The 20,554-nt window shown below is 41.4% G+C and overlaps 1 protein-coding gene across 3 annotated transcripts in view; it reads right to left on the minus strand.

Annotated features, from left to right (window-relative positions):
* Positions 1 to 20,554, minus strand: part of SCMH1 (Scm polycomb group protein homolog 1) — a 434,218-nt gene that overhangs the window by 135,634 nt on the left and 278,030 nt on the right. For all 3 annotated transcript variants that reach the window (XM_077295619.1, XM_077295618.1, XM_077295617.1), the window contains exon 6: positions 7,445 to 7,688. In XM_077295619.1, the coding sequence (XP_077151734.1) occupies positions 7,445 to 7,688 (244 nt within the window). The remainder of the gene's footprint in view (positions 1 to 7,444; positions 7,689 to 20,554) is intronic.

Raw genomic sequence — 20,554 nt, forward strand, 5'->3', positions numbered from 1 at the left:
GAGGTTTATCTTTATTTTTTGCTGTTTATTATTATGTGGTTATATGAGAGAGAATCTTGTTTACGAACATGATCCATTATATCATAATGAAATGCAGTGGTATTGATTAGGACATTGTCTGCTATGATAAATTGTATATGAATTGTAATCAGCAGTTACGATATCATGTTTTTTCTTTATTTTTGTACCGTAGTCTGATGAAGGTCATGAGACCGAAACGTTATTGATTTACGTGGAATATATAAATAAATAAAAGCTACTATCCTTCTTCATGACTCTTTGAGTGCCGGGATTTTGTATTATTTTAAGATATAAGGGTTGGCTACCCTTTTCCGTGCACCTTATTTACAGAAGGAGTGACGTGTCAGATTATATAGACAAATTACTAATACTGACCTACAAAGCCATCCATATCCTGTCTCCTCCATATATCTCTGAACTAATCTCCCGATATCTTCCCTCACGTAATCTACTAATCTCCCAAGACCTCCTTCTTTCCTCCACACTTATTCGCTCCTCATCCAATCGCCTCCAAGACTTCTCACGAATATCCCCCATCCTCTGGAATTCTTTGCCCCAACACGTCCGACTATCAACCACATTCGGATCCTTCAGACGGAACCTGAAAACCCATCTCTTCAGGAAAGCCTACAGCCTGCACTGACCCTGCTGCCTCCTCATCACTACCGAAGCTACCGCCTCACCAACAGCGGAGCTCCTGCAACCCTCAACCTACTGTCTCCTTCCCCGCCATCCTGTAGAATGTTAGCCCGCAAGGGCAGGGTCCTCGCCCCTCTGTATCAGTCTGTCATTGTTAGTTTGTTTACTGTAAGTGATATCTGTAACTTATATGTAACCCCTTCTCATGTACAGCACCATGGAATCAGTGGTGCTATATAAATAAATAATAATAATAATTTTACCACAGTAAAATTGTCACTTAAGCTTAAACATGAGCCATATATGAGGGAGTCGGAGTTGGAGTCGGAGTCATGGAAATTGAGGAGTCGGAGATTTAGCCTACCGACACCACAACCCTGCTTTATATACAACCCCTGGCAAAAATTATGGAATCACCGGCCTTGGAGACTGTTCATTCAGTTGTTTAATTTTGTAGAAAAAAAGTAGATCACAGACATGGCACAAAACTAAAGTCTTTTCAAATGGCAACTTTCTGGCTTTAAGAAGCACTAAAAGAAATCAAGAACAAAAAATGTGGTAGTCAGTAATGGTTACTATTTTTTTTAAAGGGAACCGGTCACCCCCAAAATCGATGGTGAGGTAAGCTTACCGTCATCAGGGGCTTATCTGCAGCATTCTGTAATGCTGTAGATAAGCCGCGGATGTTACCTGAAAGACGAGAAAAAGACGTTAGATTATACTCACCCAGGGGCGGTCCCGCTCCGATGGGTGTCTCAGGTGCGGTACAGCGCCTCCCATCTTCATTCCATTCCATCTTCTGGTCTTCACGCCGCGGCTCCGGCGCAGGTGTACTTTGTCTGCCCTGTTGAGGGCAGAGCAAAGTACTGCAGTGCGCAGGCGCCGGAAAGGTCAGAGAGGCCCGGCGCCTGTGCACTGCAGTACTTTGCTCTGCCCTCAACAGGGCAGACAAAGTACGCCTGCGCCGGAGCCGCGGCGTGAAGACCTGAAGAGGACGTCATGGAATTAAGATAGGAGGCGCAGGAGCGGACCCGAGACACCCATTTGACCGGACCGCAGCGGGACTGCCCCTGGGTGAGTATAATCTAACCTCTTTTTCTCCTCTTTCAGGTAACATCGGGGGCTTATCTACAGCATTACAGAATGCTGTAGATAAGCCCCTGATGACGGTGAGCTTACCTCACCATCGATTTTGGGGGTGACAGGTTCCCTTTAACAAAGCATAGAGAAAAAATTATAGAATCATTCAATTCTGGGGGGAAAATTATGGAATCATGAAAAACAAACAAACAAAAAAACACTCCAAAACATCACTATTATTTTGTTGCACCACCTCTGGCTTTTATAACAGCTTGCAGTCTCTGAGGCATGGACTTGAGTGTCAAACAGTACTCTTCATCAATCTGGCTCCAACTTTCTCTGATTGCTGTTGCCAGATCAGCTTTGCAGGTTGGAGCCTTGTCATGGACCATTTTCTTCAACTTCCGCTAAAGATTTTCAATTGGATTGAGATCCGGAATATATGCAGGCCATGACATTGACCTTATGTGTCTTTTTTTCAAGGAATATTTTCACAGTTTTTGCTCTACGGCAGGATGCATTATCATCTTGAAAAATTATTTCATCATCCCCAAACATCCTTTCAATTGATAAGATAAGAAAAGAGTCCAAAATATCAACATAAACTTGTGCATATATTGAAGATGTAATGACAACCATCTCCCCAGTGCCTTTACCTGACATGCAGCCCCATATCATCAATGACTGTGGAACTTTGCATGTTCTCTTCAGGCAGTCATCTTTATAAATCTCATTGGAACGGCACCAAACAAAAGTTCCAGCATCATCATCTTGCCTAATGCGGATTCGCGATTTATCACTGAATATGACTTTCATTCAGTCATCCACAGTCCATGATTGCTTTTTCTTAGCCCATTGTAACCTTGTTTTTTTCTGTTTAGGCGTTAATGATGGCTTTCGTTTAGCTTTTCTGTATGTAAATCCCATTTCCTTTAGGCGGTTTCTTACAGTTCGGTCACAGATGTTGACTCCAGTGTCCACCCATTCGTTCCTCATTTGTTTTGTTGTGCATTTCCTTTTTTGGAGACATATTGCTTTAAGTTTCCGGTCTTGACCCTTTGATGTCTTCCTTGGTCTACCAGTATGTTTGCCTTTAACAACCTTCCCATGTTGTTTGTATTTGGTCCAGATTTTACACACAGGAGACTGTGAACAACCAACATCTTTTGTAACATTGCGTGATGATTTACCCTCTTTTAAGAGTTTGATAATCCTCTCCTTTGTTTCAATTGACATCTCTCATGTTGGAGCCCTGATTCATGTCAGTCCACTTGGTGCAACAGCTCTCCAAGGTGTGATCACTCCTTTTTAGATGCAGACTAACGAGCAGATTTAATTTGATGCAGGTGTTATTTTTGGGTATGAAAATTTACAGGGTGATTCCATATTTTTTTCCTCAGAATTGAGTGATTCCATCATTTTTCCCCTATGCTTGGTTAGAAAAAGTAACCATTACTGACTACCACATTTTTTGTTCTTGATTTCTTCTAGTGTTTCTTAAAGCCAGAAAGTTGCCATTTGAAATGACTTTAGTTTTGTGCCATGTCTAGGATCTGCTTTTTTTCTACAAAATTAAACAACTGAAAGAACATCCTCCAAGGCCGGTGATTCCATAATTTTTGCCAGGGGTTATATGTACACTACCATTCAAAAGTTTAGGGTCACTTATAAATTTCCTTATTTTTGAAAGAAAAGCACAGTTTTTTTCCAATGAAGCTAACATTAAGTGATTCAGAAATATACTCTATACATTGTTGATGTGGTAAATGACTATTCTAGCTGCAAATGTCTGGTTTGTAATGCAATATCTTCACAGGTGTATAGAGATCCATTTCCAACAACCATCACTCCAGTGTTTTTATGGTACTTTGTGTTTGCTAACTGTGTAAGAAGGCTAATGAATGGTTAGAATACTCTTGAAAACCCTTGTGCAAGTATGATAGCACAGCTGAAAACAGTTTGGCTGATTAGAGAACCTATAAACCTGACCTTCCTTTGAGGTAGTTGAGAATCTGGAGCATTACATTTGTTGGTTCCATTAAACTCTCAAAATGGCCAGAAAAAAAAAAAAAAAACTTTAATGTGAAACTCGACAGTCTATTCTTGTTCTTAGAAATGAAGGCTATTCCATGCGAGAAATTGCCAAGAAACTGAAGATTTCCTACAACGGTGTGTACTACTCTCTTCAGAGGAGATCACAAACAGGCTCTAACCAGAGTAGAAAGAGAAGTGGGAGACCCTGCTAAACAACTGAGCAACAAGACAAGTACATTGGAGTCTGTAGTTAAATAGTACACGCAAAATGCCAGTGTCAACGTCTACAGTGAAGAGGCGACTCCAGGATGCTGGCCTTCAGGGCACAGTGGTAAAGAAAAAGCCATATCTGAGACTGGCTAATAAAAGGAAAAGAATAATATGGACAAAAGAACAAAGACTGTTGTGAATTAGACTTTTTTGGCTCCCTCTTGTGGTCACTAGTGATATGACTCTGGGATTGTCTTTCCTCAGTTTGGCACCCACCTGGGTCGTTAGTCCAGGGGTGTTGCTATATAAACTTCCTGGTTTCTCAGTCCTGTGCCTGGCATCGTTGTAATCAGTTCCTTTCTGTTTGCTCCTGTCTGCTGGTCTTGGATCTTGCAAAATTAAGCTAAGTCCTGCTTCCTTGTTTTTTGGTTATTTGCTTTGCTCTTATTTTTTGTCCAGCTTGTACTAAATGTGATTCCTGATTTTGCTGGAAGCTCTAGGGGGCTGGTGTTCTTCCCCCGGGCCGTTAGACGGTTCGGGGGTTCTTGAATATCCAGCGTGGAAATTTTGATAGGGTTTTTGCTGACCATATAAGTCATCTTACTATATTCTGCTATTAGTCAGTGGGCCTCTCTTTGCTAAATATCTAGTTCATTCTTACGTTTGTCTTTTCTCCTTACCTCACCGTTATTATTTGTTGGGGGCTTGTATCCAACTTTTGGGGTCTTTTCTCTGGAGGCAAGAAAGGTCTATCTTTTCCCTTCTAGGGTTAGTTAGTTCTCCGGCTGGCGCGAGACGTCTAGAACCAACGTAGGCACGTTCCCCGGCTGCTGCTATTTGTGGTGCTAGGATTAGATATATGGTCAGCCCAGTTACCACTGCCCTATGAGCTGGTTTTTTGTGTTTGCAGACTTGGTATGTACTTTTGAGACCCTCTGCCATTGGGGTCATAACAAAAGACATTGGAGAGAGGAAGATTGGAAAAAAGTGTTATGGACAGATGTATCCAAGTTTGAGGCGTTTGGATCACACAGAAGAACATTTGAGAGACGCAGAACAACTGAAGAGATGCTGGAAGAGTGTCTGACGCCATCTGTCAAGCATGGTGGAGGTAATGTGATGGTCTGTGGTTGCTTTGGTGCTGGTAAAGTGGGAGATATGTACAAGGTAAAAGGGATAATAATAATTTTATTTATATAGCACCAACATATTCCGCAGCGCTTTACAAATTAGGGTTATTGAATAAGGAAGGGTATCACTCTATTTAGCAACGTCTTTGCCATACCCTGTGTACAGCACTTGATTGGAGCCAATTTCATCCTACAACAGAACAATAACCCAAAGCACACCTCCAAATTATTAATGAACTCTTTAGGGAAGAAGAAGGCAGCTAGTATTCTATCTTTAATGGAGTGGCCAGCGCAGTCACCAGATCTCAACTCCATTGAGCTGTTGTGGGAGCAGCTTGACCGTATGGTACGCAAAAAGTGCTCATCAAGCCAAATCAACTTGTGGGAGGGGCTTCTGGAAGCATGGGGTGAAATTTCTCCAGATTACCTCAGCAAATTGTTAGAATGCCAAAGGTCTGCAATGCTGTAATTGCTGCAAACGGAGCATTCTTTGACGAAAGCAAAGTTTGAAGGAGAAAATTATTATTTCAAATAAAAATCTTTTTATTGAACCTTGTCAATGTCTGGACTACATTTTAAATTCATTTGGCAACTCATTTGATTAATAAAAGTATGAGTTTTCATGGAAAACACTAAATTGTCTGGGTGACCCTAAACTTTGGAACGGTAGTGTAGGTATAGTTATGTCTGCGTCTGACCAGGGACTTTGACGCAATAAGGTTATTGGCCAATTCAACCTCATGGTAGCAACTTCGGAGACTGGAGAGGTTCCTTTTAACCCTTTCATGACACGACCAATTTCCGCTTTTGCGTTTTCGGTTTTTCTTCACCTTCTTCCCAGAGTCATAATTTTCATTGTCTACATAAATATGGCTCATGGCTTGTGTTTTGCAGGACGAGTTTTAATTTTGAATGACACTATTCATTTTACAATATAGTGTACTGGAACATTGGAAAAAAAATTAAGTGGGAGAAATTGTGAAAAAAACCCTGCAAGTCTGACGTTTTTGGCAATTGATTTTGCCGTGTACATTGTGTGCTAAAAATGACCTTGCAATGTGATTCTACTCATCAATACTACTACAATGATACCAAACATGTCCATTTTTGCAAATTATTTTAGTAGTGAAAAAAAGCTGAATTTTGGGGTGTCGCCATATTCCTGTAATGTAATGTAAGATCTGTAATGTTTTCATTTCTCAGTCAATGGAGATGTGTGATGGCTTATTTTTTTGTGGGGCGAGACGACATTTTTTTCTTTGATACCATTTTGGGATAGATATGATGATTTGATCGCTTTCTACAGCATTTTTGTGGTATTGCACGAATAAAAAAAATGTAATTTTGGGGTTTTTGATTTTTTTTGTTTACAGTATTTACCAATTGGGCAAATTATTTTTATATTTTGATAGATCAGATTTTTCTGAATGCAGTGATACCACTTATGTGTATTTTTTGTATTTTTGTTATGGGTGATTTGAACTTTTAAGGTTTTGTTTTTTTCCCCACATTTTTTAAAACATATTTTTCTACTTTTCACTGTTTTTGTTAGCTCCCTTAGGGGGACTTGAAGCTCTGATCATCTGATCACTTGTGCTATATACAGAATACCAGAGTCTCCTTTGAAGACTGGCCACAGGGAGCTATGTGATGACAAGCATGAAGGTCTTCAACAGACCACCTGCTGTCATAACAACCCATTAGCGACCAGAGATCATGTCGTGGTCGTGCTGATGGGTGTTTACAATGAAGCACCCACATGCCGGCGCGCTGTTAATGCCGCTGTCAGAGTTTGACAGTGGCATTTAAAAGGTTAATAATTGCGGGTGGTGCGAGGCATTGTTAAAGGCAGGATCTGGCTGTAACACACTGCCATTACCTGCCGAGAATGGAGCGAGGGGGTTAAGGTATCAAAGTTGAATTCAGCTGCTTATTTGCCACTATGTTGATTAAATATCTGTCCTTCCACTACAGTCTAGTATGTGGATGGTGGGTTTGCTTGTCCGAACAAACCAATAGACTTTAATGTCTATATTCTGGCAAGACAAAAATTGTTGTGTATGGCAGCTTTAGGCCATGTTTACATGTTCAGTATTTACTCAGTATTTTACATCAGTATCTGTAAGCCAAAACCAGGAGTCGTGATAAATACAGAAGTGGTGACGTATTATACGTATTACGTAGAAACCTATTATACGTTTCCTCTGATTGTCCCACTCCTGATTTTGGCTCACACATGTAAAATACTGAACAAATACTAAACATGTGAAAGTGGCCTTACTCAGTAGCTAACTAAAATAAAACACATACTTTTTCAGTGTAGTCCATACCTTTATTTCCTGGAGGCTGAAGGTTGTCACCAGTCAGAGAGCACCATCCCACTGGAAAGATATCCCTGGAGTCATATCGGCACCAATAATCAAAAGCTCCTCTCCATCCATCAAACGTAACAAGGATCTCACTTCCCTTTACCTCCCCAATGGTCGCAGGGCAGATAAAATGGGGATTTTTTCTGTCTACTGCCTCCAGCTTCATGCCTTTCTCAAAGTTGTTCTGAGTTGGAGAGGGAGGTTCCTGTAAAAAGACAGATACATGCTTGAGAACTTTTGTAAGGATCACATGAGAAAAGATGTACACTATATATATAGGGAAAAGACAGATGCACAATCTGCATAGAAAGGGTTTCATTATTGTAAAGGTCGCTATACACTGTGGATTAAATAGGTTGATGGTTGAACAACCGATGTACAAATAATCGTCTGGTGAATGATAGTTACCCTGACACAGCCATACACATTTTACTCCACCTTGGCCATTGGATAGCAGACTAAACATCATTAACTTATGGTTTGTATTTCAATTTGGGGTTATTGTTAAAGGTGGCAAATGGTTGCTACAGTTACATGACAACTCGTCTGCAGTTGGGTCCAGTGAAACAAGTTTTTGTCATTTTAGCTGTTTACCAAAACATACTCAAGATACATATATAACACTGGTCAACAGCATTTTTGGTGCCAAAGATATTTCATCGAATTTAGGGTATTTTTGGGGTGCTGATTCTGAATATGTCATCAGTTTTGCCAGATTGGCTCAAGTTTTTGAGATTTTTGGTATCTTATTTATAGCACTTGTTGGTAAATGCGACGCATCATCTCATTAATTTCTTTGGATTAGTACTTGAACTGAGCAGTTCTCAATATAGTTTTGTGTTAATTAGTGTTCTAAAAGTTTGTTCATAGCTTGATTTTTGCACTAACTTTATGTTGTTGTCTGTTTTCCAGTGAAAAGCATGAACTCATCAAGAAGAAGTTGTCTTAACGATCCAGACTCATTCTGTTACATTTGTGGTGAATACACACTGCCAAAACATAGAAGAAACATAACAGACTTCGTAAAAAAAGTGTATTTTGCCTATTTTAGGGTTATGCTTGGGGACCAAGACAAGTTTTGGGCACCACACATAGTGTGCAAAGCATGTATCGAATTATTACGAAAATGGAGCAAAGGACAAAGAAAAAGCTTCAAATTTGGTGTTCCAATGGTGTGGAGAGAGCCAAAAAATCATCATGATGACTGTTATTTATGGTAAACACAGGTACAGGCACATCTTCACAATGAGGGACAGGCATTCTTGCAGATTCCATGTTACTCCCATTTTCGTTTCTTATGCTTATTGAATCCTTGCACTTGCACTGCACAGAAATAACAGTCATCATGATGATTTTTTGTCTCTCTCCACACCATTGGAACACCAAATTTGAAGCTTTTTCTTTGTCCTTTGCTCCATTTTCGTAATAATTCGATACATGCTTTGCACACTATGTGTGGTGCCCAAAACTTGTCTTGGTCCCCAAGCATAACCCCAAAATAGGCAAAATACACTTTTTTTACGAAGTCTGTTATGTTTCTTCTATGTTTTGGCAGTGTGTATTCACCACAAATGTAACAGAATGAGTCTGGATCGTTAAGACAACTTCTTCTTGATGAGTTCATGCTTTTCACTGGAAAACAGACAACAACATAAAGTTAGTGCAAAAATCAAGCTATGAACAAACTTTTAGAACACTAATTAACACAAAACTATATTGAGAACTGCTCAGTTCAAGTACTAATCTGTTATGGATCCCAATGGCTAGGGGATCGCACTGGACAAGCAAAAATAACTAAAATAACGGACGAGCTCTAGGGTGATGGAACCTGGGCTGACCGCTGCCCTACTCCTGACAAACACAACTAGAAATAGCCAGGGAGCGTGCCTACGTTGATTCTAGACGCTTCGCGCCAGCCTAAGAGCTAACTAGCACTGCAGAGGAAATAAAGACCTAGCTTGCCTCCAGAGAAATAAACCCCAAAGGTATAGTTGCCCCCCACATGTATTGACGGTGAAAATGAGAGGAAGGCACGCACATAGATATGAAAATAGAGTTAGCAAAACGAGGCCCACTATAACTAGAAAGCAGAAGGATACAAAAGGGGTCTGAGCGGTCAGCAAAAAACCCTAATCAAAAACCATCCTGAGATTACAAGCACCCATGTGCTAACTCATGGCACATGGGGAGCACCTCAGCCCACTAGAGCTTCCAACTAGCATAGAGTAATATTTAGCAAGCTGGACAAAAAACCAAAACAACTGAAAAGCATAACTTAGCTTATCCTGAGAGATCTGGAAGCAGGTAGTCAGAACCAAACTGAGAACATCTGAGAACATTGATAGCCGGCAAGGGAATGACAGGGAAGCCAGGTTAAATAGGAAACACCCAGCCTCTGATGGACAGGTGGAAACCAGAAACCGCAACCCACCAAAGTCACCCAGTAACAGTTGTAACCACCAGAGGGAGCCCAAAAACAGAATCCACAACAGTACCCCCCCCTTGAGGAGGGGTCACCGAACCCTCACGAGAACCCCCAGGGCGATCAGGATGAGCTCTATGGAAGGCGCGGACCAAATCAGTCGCATGAACATCAGAGGCGACCACCCAGGAATTATCCTCCTGACCATAACCCTTCCACTTAACCAAATACTGGAGTTTACGTCTGGAAACACGAGAATCCAAGATCTTCTCAACAACATACTCCAATTCTCCCTCCACCAGCACCGGAGCAGGAGGCTCAACCGAAGGAACAACGGGCACCTCATACCTCCGCAATAACGACCGATGGAACACGTTATGAATAGCAAACGATGCTGGGAGATCCAAACGAAAAGATACAGGGTTAAGAATCTCCAAGATCTTATAAGGACCGATGAACCGAGGCTTGAACTTGGGAGAAGAGACCTTCATAGGGACAAAACGAGAAGACAACCACACCAAGTCCCCAACACGAAGTCGGGGACCCACGCGGCGACGGCGATTAGCAAACTGCTGAGCCTTCTCCTGAGACAACTTCAAATTGTCCACCACCTGATTCCAAATCTGATGTAGCCTGTCCACCACCACGTCCACTCCAGGACAATCCGAAGGCTCCACCTGACCAGAGGAAAAACGAGGATGAAACCCCGAATTACAAAAGAAAGGAGAAACCAAAGTAGCAGAACTAGCCCGATTATTAAGGGCAAATTCGGCCAGTGGCAAAAAGGCAACCCAGTCATCTTGATCAGCAGAAACAAAACACCTTAAATAAGTTTCCAAGGTCTGAATAGTTCGCTCCGTCTGGCCATTCGTCTGAGGATGGAATGCAGACGAGAAAGACAAATTAATGCCCATCTTAGCACAAAACGTCCGCCAAAATCTAGACACAAACTGGGATCCCCTGTCAGAAACGATATTCTCCGGAATCCCATGCAAACGAACCACGTTCTGAAAAAATAAAGGGACCAACTCAGAGGAGGAAGGCAACTTAGGCAAGGGTACCAAATGAACCATCTTAGAAAAGCGGTCACACACAACCCAGATAACGGACATTTTCTGTGAGACAGGGAGATCTGAAATAAAATCCATGGAAATGTGCGTCCAAGGCCTCTTCGGGATAGGCAAGGATAACAACAACCCACTGGCCCGAGAACAGCAAGGCTTAGCCCGAGCACACACTTCACAAGACTGCACAAAGGTACGCACATCCCTTGACAAGGAAGGCCACCAAAAAGACCTGGCCACCAAGTCTCTAGTACCAAATATTCCCGGATGACCAGCCAACACAGAAGAATGGACCTCGGAGATGACTCTACTGGTCCAATCATCCGGAACAAACAGTCTTTCTGGTGGACAACGATCAGGTTTATCCGCCTGAAACTCCTGCAATGCACGTCGCAAGTCTGGGGAGACGGCGGACAATATTACCCCATCCCTAAGGATACCAGTAGGCCCAGAGTCTCCAGGAGAGTCAGGCACAAAACTCCTGGAAAGAGCATCTGCCTTCACATTCTTTGAACCTGGCAGGTATGAAACCACAAAATTGAAACGAGAAAAAAACAACGACCAACGAGCCTGTCTAGGATTCAGACGCCTGGCAGACTCAAGGTAAATCAGATTTTTGTGATCAGTCAAGATCACCACACGATGTCCAGCACCCTCAAGCCAATGACGCCACTCCTCAAATGCCCACTTCATGGCCAAAAGCTCCCGATTACCCACATCATAATTGCGCTCGGCGGGCGAGAATTTTCTAGAAAAGAACGCACATGGCTTCATCACCGAGCCATCGGAACTTCTCTGTGACAAAACCGCCCCCGCTCCAATCTCGGAAGCATCAACCTCAACCTGAAAAGGAAGTGAAACATCTGGCTGACATAACACAGGAGCAGAAGAAAACCGGCGCTTAAGTTCCTGAAAGGCCTCCACAGCCGCAGGAGACCAATTAGCAACATCAGCACCCTTTTTAGTCAAATCAGTCAAAGGTTTAACAACACTGGAAAAATTAGCAATGAACCAACGATAAAAATTAGCAAAACCCAAGAACCTCTGAAGACTCTTAACAGATGTAGGTTGTGTCCAGTCACAAATCGCCTGAACCTTGACGGGATCCATCTCAATAGTAGAAGGAGAAAAAATGTACCCCAAAAAAGAAATCTTCTGGACTCCGAAGAGACATTTTGAGCCCTTCACAAACAGAGAATTGGCCCGCAGGACTTGAAACACCTTCCTGACCTGTAGGACATGAGACTCCCAGTCATCAGAAAACACCAAAATATCATCCAAATACACAATCATAAACTTATCCAGATATTCACGGAAAATATTGTGCATAAAGGACTGAAAGACTGAAGGAGCATTAGAAAGTCCAAAAGGCATTACCAAATACTCAAAATGGCCCTCAGGCGTATTAAATGCGGTTTTCCACTCATCACCCTGCTTTATCCGCACAAGATTATACGCACCGCGAAGATCTATCTTAGTGAACCACCTAGCCCCCTTAATGCGAGCAAACAAATCAGTCAATAATGGCAATGGATACTGATATTTGACTGTAATCTTATTCAGAAGGCGATAATCTATACAAGGCCTCAGGGAACCATCTTTTTTAGCCACGAAAAAAAAACCTGCTCCCAGAGGGGACGAAGATGGACGAATATGTCCCTTTTCCAAGGACTCCTTAATATAATTCCGCATAGCAGTATGCTCTGGCACTGACAGATTAAATAAACGACCCTTAGGGAACTTACTGCCAGGAATTAATTCTATAGCACAGTCACAATCCCTATGAGGAGGGAGCGAATTGAGCTTAGGCTCCTCAAAAACATCCCGATAGTCAGACAAAAACGCAGGGACCTCAGAAGGAGTAGATGAAGCGATTGAAATCAGAGGTGCATCATCATGAACCCCCTGACATCCCCAGCTTAACGCAGACATTGTTTTCCAATCCAGGACTGGATTATGAGTTTGTAACCATGGCAGACCAAGCACTAGTACATCATGTAAATTATACAGTACAAGGAAGCGAATCACCTCCTGATGAACGGGAGTCATGCGCATGGTCACTTGTGTCCAGTACTGCGGTTTATTCATAGCCAATGGTGTAGAGTCAATTCCCTTCAAAGGAATAGGAACTTCCAGAGGCTCCAGACTAAAACCGCAGCGTTTGGCAAATGACCAATCCATAAGACTCAGGGCAGCGCCCGAATCCACATAGGCATCGACGGAAATGGATGACAGTGAACAAATCAGAGTTACAGACAAAATGAACTTAGACTGCAGAGTACTAATGGCAAAAGATTTATCAACCTTTTTTGTGCGTTTAGAGCATGCTGATATAACGTGAGCTGAATCACCACAATAAAAACACAATCCATTTTTCCGCCTATAATTTTGCCGTTCACTTCTGGACTGAATTCTGTCACATTGCATAGTCTCAGGTGCCTGTTCAGAAGACACCGCCAACTGGTGCACAGGTTTGCGCTCCCGCAAACGCCGATCAATCTGAATGGCCATAGTCATAGACTCATTCAGACCTGTAGGCGCAGGGAACCCCACCATAATATCCTTAATGGCCTCAGAAAGACCATCTCTGAAGTTTGCAGCCAGTGCGCACTCATTCCACTGAGTAAGTACCGACCATTTCCGAAATTTTTGACAATATACTTCCGCTTCATCATGCCCCTGAGAGAGGGCTAATAAAGCCTTTTCAGCCTGAATCTCCAGGTTAGGTTCCTCATAAAGCAATCCCAGTGCCAGAAAAAACGCATCCACACTGAGCAATGCAGGATCCCCTGGTGCCAATGCAAATGCCCAATTCTGAGGGTCGCCCCGCAGGAAAGATATTACAATCTTGACCTGCTGAGCAGGGTCTCCAGAGGAGTGAAATTTCAAAGAAAGAAACAATTTGCAATTGTTCCTGAAATTCAGGAAGGTAGATCTATCTCCAGAAAAAAACTCTGCAATAGGAATTCTAGGTTCAGACATGGGAGTGTGAACAACAAAATCCTGTATGTTTTGAACTTTTGCAGCGAGATTATTCAGGCTGGAAGCCAAACTCTGGACATCCATGTTAAACAGCTAAGGTCAGAGCCATTCAAGGGTTAAGAGGAGGTAAGACGCAGCTAGACAGCAATTAAAGGCTAGGCAGCAAAACTCTGAGGGAAAAAAAATAAAAAATTTCCCTTCAACACTTCTTTTTCTCCTGCTTCAGCCCAAACAATTAACACTTTGTGGGCCGGCTATACTGTTATGGATCCCAATGGCTAGGGGATCGCACTGGACAAGCAAAAATAACTAAAATAACGGACGAGCTCTAGGGTGATGGAACCTGGGCTGACCGCTGCCCTACTCCTGACAAACACAACTAGAAATAGCCAGGGAGCGTGCCTACGTTGATTCTAGACGCTTCGCGCCAGCCTAAGAGCTAACTAGCACTGCAGAGGAAATAAAGACCTAGCTTGCCTCCAGAGAAATAAACCCCAAAGGTATAGTTGCCCCCCACATGTATTGACGGTGAAAATGAGAGGAAGGCACGCACATAGATATGAAAATAGAGTTAGCAAAACGAGGCCCGCTATAACTAGAAAGCAGAAGGATACAAAAGGGGTCTGAGCGGTCAGCAAAAAACCCTAATCAAAAACCATCCTGAGATTACAAGCACCCATGTGCCAACTCATGGCACATGGGGAGCACCTCAGCCCACTAGAGCTTCCAACTAGCATAGAGTAATATTTAGCAAGCTGGACAAAAAACCAAAACAACTGAAAAGCATAACTTAGCTTATCCTGAGAGATCTGGAAGCAGGTAGTCAGAACCAAACTGAGAACATCTGAGAACATTGATAGCCGGCAAGGGAATGACAGGGAAGCCAGGTTAAATAGGAAACACCCAGCCTCTGATGGACAGGTGGAAACCAGAAACCGCAACCCACCAAAGTCACCCAGTACCAGTTGTAACCACCAGAGGGAGCCCAAAAACAGAATCCACAACACTAATCCAAAGAAATTAATGAGATGATGCGTCGCATTTACCAACAAGTGCTATAAATAAGATACCAAAAATGTCAAAAACTTGAGCCAATCTGGCAAAACTGATAGCATATTCAGAATCAGCACCCCAAAAATACCCCAAATTCATTAAAATATTTTGGACACCAGAAAAAAATTTTTTTTTTGTTGACCTGTGTAATCAATATGGGCTTAAAGTGCAGATTCCCAGCTCCAATTTGAGGATATTCACATCAAAAATGGAGTAAGCGTTTAGGAATTACAGCTTTTTTTAATAATAGCTGTCTCTTTTTCAAGCAAACTAAAAGTAATAGGACAATTATCTCAAAAGCTTTTTAATGAGCTGTATGGGCTTTTCCCTCAATCCATCATCAAATAAGCAGGTAAAAGTTCTGAAGCTGTTCTACATGTGGAATTTGCATTTGAAAGCTGTTGCTATGAACCCACAACATGCTGTCAAATGAGCTTGCAATGGAAAAGAAATAGACTGAAAAATTAGGCTGAAAAAACAAAATCTATCAGTGAGATAGAAGAAATGCTAGGAGTGGCTAAATCAATAGTTTGGTACATTCTTAAAAAAAAAAAAAAAAAGAGCAAACTGGTGATCTTGGGAACTCAAAAAGGCCTTGATGTCCACAGAAGACAACAGTGGTGGATGATCACAGAATTTCCATGGTGAAGGAAAATCCCTTCACAACATCCACCAAGTGAAGAACATGCACCAGGAAGTAGAAGTGTCAGTATCCATGTCGATCATAAAGAGAAGACTTTATGAGAGTGAATACAGAGGGGGTTCACTACAAGGTACAAAGCATTAATAAGCCTTAAAAATAGAAAATCCAGATTAGACTTTGCCAAAAACCATCTAAAGATGCTAGCCCAGTTCTAGAAAAGCATTCTTTGGACAGATGAAACTAAGATCAACTTGTACCAGAATGACGGGAACAAGAAAGTATGGAGAATGACTGACTCATGATTCAACAAAGCACAACACATCCTCTGTGGAATCAGTGTGATGGCATGGGCATGCTTGGCTTCCAATGGCACTGGGTCACTAGTGCCTAATGATATGACTGAAGACAGAAGCAGCCAGATGAATTCTGAAGTGTACAGGGATATACTTTCTTCTCAGATTCAACCAAATGTAGCAAGGTTGATTGGACGACACTTCACAGTACAGAAGAACAATGACCCAAAACATACTGCGCCAGCAACCCAGGAGATTATTTATTTACGAAAAGTAGTGAAATATTCTAGGAAATGATGAGGAATCCAGCTCAACGAGGTAGTGAAAAAAATCTTCCTTTATTCACTTCAAATCATATTCGGTGGAGGATAAAACATCAGCAACAACAAAAATTAAAATGCGATATCAACGCGTTTCTGGTGAACAAGCACCCTTAATCATGTGAATCAGTGAAATATTCTGCAATGGCAATGTCAGTCACCAGATGTCAACCCTATTGAGCAGCATTTCAAATGCTTAAGACAAAACTTCAGGCAGAAAAGACCAACAAATAAGCAACAACTGTAGTCAGCTGCAGTAAAGGCCTGGCAAAGCATCACAAAGGAGGAAACCCAGTGTTTGCTGACGTCCATGGCTTCCAGACTTCAGGCAATTATTGCCTGCCAAGGATTTTCTACAAAGTATTAAAAATTAACATTAACAAAATTAACATATTACAAAATAATAAGTTTTCGTGTGGCCTTTGGTGGGATGGGTAGTGGGGGGGTGACGGGAACGCTGAACTTCGGGGGGGCGGGTTTCCAACGGATGGGGGAGGATCTTGGTGCGGTTGACTGGGACGATATCCTGAGACACAAAAATACACCAAGAAAATGGGAGACGTTTATTAGCATCCTGGATAGGACCTGTGCACAGTATATACCGTATGGGAATAAACATACTAGAAATAGGAGGAAACCAACATGGCTAAATAGAGCTGTAAGGGGCGCAATAAGGGACAAAAAGAAAGCATTTAGAGAATTAAAGGAAGTAGGTAGTGAGGAGGCATTAAATAAATACAGAAAATTAAATAAATTCTGTAAAAAGCAAATCAAGGCAGCAAAGAGTGAGACAGAGAGACTCATTGCCAGAGAGAGTAAAAATAATCCCAAAATATTCTTTAACTATATAAATAGTAAGAAACTAAAAAATGACAGTGTTGGCCCCCTTAAAAATAATCTGGGGGAAATGGTGGATGAGGATGAGGAAAAAGACAATATGCTAAATGACTTTTTTTCATCAGTATTTACAAAAGAAAATCCCATGGCAGACAAAATGACTAGTGATAAAAATTCCCCATTAAATGTCACCTGCTTAACCCAGCAGGAAGTACAGCGGCGTCTAAAAATAACTAAAATTGACAAATCTCCGGGCCCGGATGGGATACACCCCCGAGTACTGCAGGAACTAAGTACAGTCATTGATAGACCATTATTTTTAATCTTTAAAGACTCCATAATAACAGGGTCTGTACCACAGGACTGGCGTATAGCAAATGTGGTGCCAATATTCAAAAAAGGGGCAAAAACTGAACTCGGTAATTATAGGCCAGTAAGCTTAACCTCTACTGTGGGTAAAATCCTGGAGGGCATTCTAAGGGATACTATACTGGAGTATCTGAAGAGGAATAACCTTATGACCCAGTATCAGCACGGGTTTACTAGGGACTGTTCATGTCAGACTAATTTGATCAGCTTCTATGAAGAGGTAAGTTCCGGACTGGACCAAGGGAACCCAGTGGACGTAGTGTATATGGACTTTTCCAAAGCTTTTTATACGGTGCCACACAAAAGGTTGTTACATAAAATGAGAGTAATGGGGATAGGGGAAAATATGTGTAAGTGGGTTGAGAGCTGGCTCAGGGATAGGAAACAAAGGGTGGTTATTAATGGAGCACACTCGGACTGGGTTGCGGTTAGCAGTGGGGTACCACAGGGGTCAGTATTGGGCCCTCTTCTTTTTAACATATTTATTAATGACCTTGTAGGGGGCATTCAGAGTAGAATTTCAATATTTGCAGATTACACTAAACTCTGCAGGGTAATCAATACAGGGGAGGACAATTTTATATTACAGGATGATTTATGTAAACTAGAAGCTTGGGCTGATAAATGGCAAATGAGCTTTAATGGGGATAAATGTAAGGTCATGCACTTGGGTAGAAGTAATACGATGTATAACTATGTGCTTAATTCTAAAACTCTGGGCAAAACCGTCAATGAAAAAGACCTGGGTATATGGGTGGATGACAAACTCATATTCAGTGGCCAGTGTCAGGCAGCTGCTACAAAGGCAAATAAAATAATGGGATGTATTAAAAGAGGCATAGATGCTCATGAGGAGAACATCATTTTACCTCTATACAAGTCACTAGTTCGACCACACTTAGAATACTGTGCACAGTTCTGGTCTCCGGTGTATAAGAAAGACATAGCTGAACTGGAGCGGGTGCAGAGAAGAGCGACCAAGGTTATTAGAGGACTGGGGGGTCTGCAATACCAAGATAGGTTATTACACTTGGGGCTATTTAGTTTGGAAAAACGAAGACTAAGGGGTGATCTTATTTTAATGTATAAATATATGAGGGGACAGTACAAAGACCTTTCTGATGATCTTTTTAATCATAGACCTGAGACAGGGACAAGGGGGCATCCTCTACGTCTGGAGGAAAGAAGGTTTAAGCATAATAACAGACGCGGATTCTTTACTGTAAGAGCAGTGAGACTATGGAACTCTCTGCCGTATGATGTTGTAATGAGTGATTCATTAATTAAATTTAAGAGGGGACTGGATACCTTTCTGGAAAAGTATAATGTTACAGGGTATATACACTAGATTCCTTGATAAGGCGTTGATCCAGGGAACTAGTCTGATTGCCGTATGTGGAGTCGGGAAGGAATTTTTTTCCCCATGGTGGAGTTACTCTTTGCCACATGGTTTTTTTTTGCCTTCCCCTGGATCAACATGTTAGGGCATGTTAGGTTAGGCTATGGGTTGAACTAGATGGACTTACAGTCTTCCTTCAACCTTAATAACTATGTAACTATGTAACTATATTTTATTTATGGTGATGTTAATTTGTCCAATTACTTTTGAGCCCCTGAAATGAGGAGGCTTTGCAGAAAAATAGTTGCAAATCCTAAAACGTTTCACAGGATATTTTTAATTGCACGTTAATGACCGGGCCAATTTTTACAATTCTGACCACTGTCCCTTTATGAGGTAATACATCTGGAACGCTTCAACGGATCCTGATGATTCTGACATTCTTTTCTCGTGACATATTGTACTTCATGATAGTGGTAAAATTTCTTTGATAAGACTTGCGCTTATTTGTGAAAAAAATGAAAATTTGGCGAAAATTTTGAAAATTTTGCAATTTTCCAACTTTGAATTTTTATTATTATTATTATTATTATTATTATTATTTATTGTTATAGCGCCATTTATTCCATGGCGCTTTACATGTGAGGAGGGGTATACATAATAAAAACAAGTACAATAATCTTAAACAATACAAGTCATAACTGGTACAGGAGGAGTGAGGACCCTGCCCGCGAAGGCTCACAATCTACTATCTCTATGCCCTTAAATCACAGAGATATGTCACACAAAATACTTCATAAGTAACATTTCCCACATGTCTACTTTACATCAGCACAATTTTGGAACCAAAATGTTTTTTTGTTATGGAGTTATAAGGGTTAAAAGTTGACCAGCAATTTCTCATTTTTATAATACCATTTTTTTTTAGGGACCACATCTCATTTGAAGTAATTTTGAGGGGTCTATATGATAGAAAATAACCAAGTGTGATACCATTCTAAAAACTGCACCCCTCAAGGTGCTCAAAACCACATTCAAGAAGTATATTAACCCTTCAGATGTTTCACAGGAATTTTTGGAATGTTTAATAAAAATGACAATTTAACTTTTTTTCACACAAAATTTACTTCAGGTCCAATTTATTTTACCAAGGGTAACAGGAGAAAATGGACCCCAAAAGTTGTTGTCCAATTTGTCCTGAGTACGCTGATACCCCACATGTGGGGGGGAACCACCGTTTGGGCGCATGGCAGAGCTCGGAAGGGAAGGAGCACTGTTTTACTTTTTCAACGCAGAATTGGCTGGAATTGAAATCGGACGCCATGTCGCGTTTGGAGAGCCCCTGATGTGCCTAAACAGTGGAAACTCCCCAATTCTAACTGAGACCCTAATAGTCCATGAGCCAAGAACCAAATTTGACGATATCGGTACCAAGCGGAGTGACTAATTCTCTTTGGTATTTTTAGGTAGATGCATGTCTGTAGTTTATTTTTTGATATGATAGCCCTTACATATACGTAGCTTATTAACCCCTTCAGCCCTAGGCCTATTTGTACCCAAGTGCCTAAGCCAATCTGACCTGTGCCACTTCATGGGCTAATAACTTTGGAACGCTTTCACCTATCCAAGCCATTCTGAGATTGTTTTCTCGTGACATATTGTACTTCACGTCAGTGCTAAATGGGAGTCAATATATTTTACCTTTCTATATAAAAAAATGCTAAATATTCGGAAATTTGGGAAAAATCG

Source organism: Ranitomeya variabilis, chromosome 3, assembly GCF_051348905.1.
Source record: "Ranitomeya variabilis isolate aRanVar5 chromosome 3, aRanVar5.hap1, whole genome shotgun sequence".
Classification (NCBI taxonomy): domain Eukaryota; kingdom Metazoa; phylum Chordata; class Amphibia; order Anura; family Dendrobatidae; genus Ranitomeya; species Ranitomeya variabilis.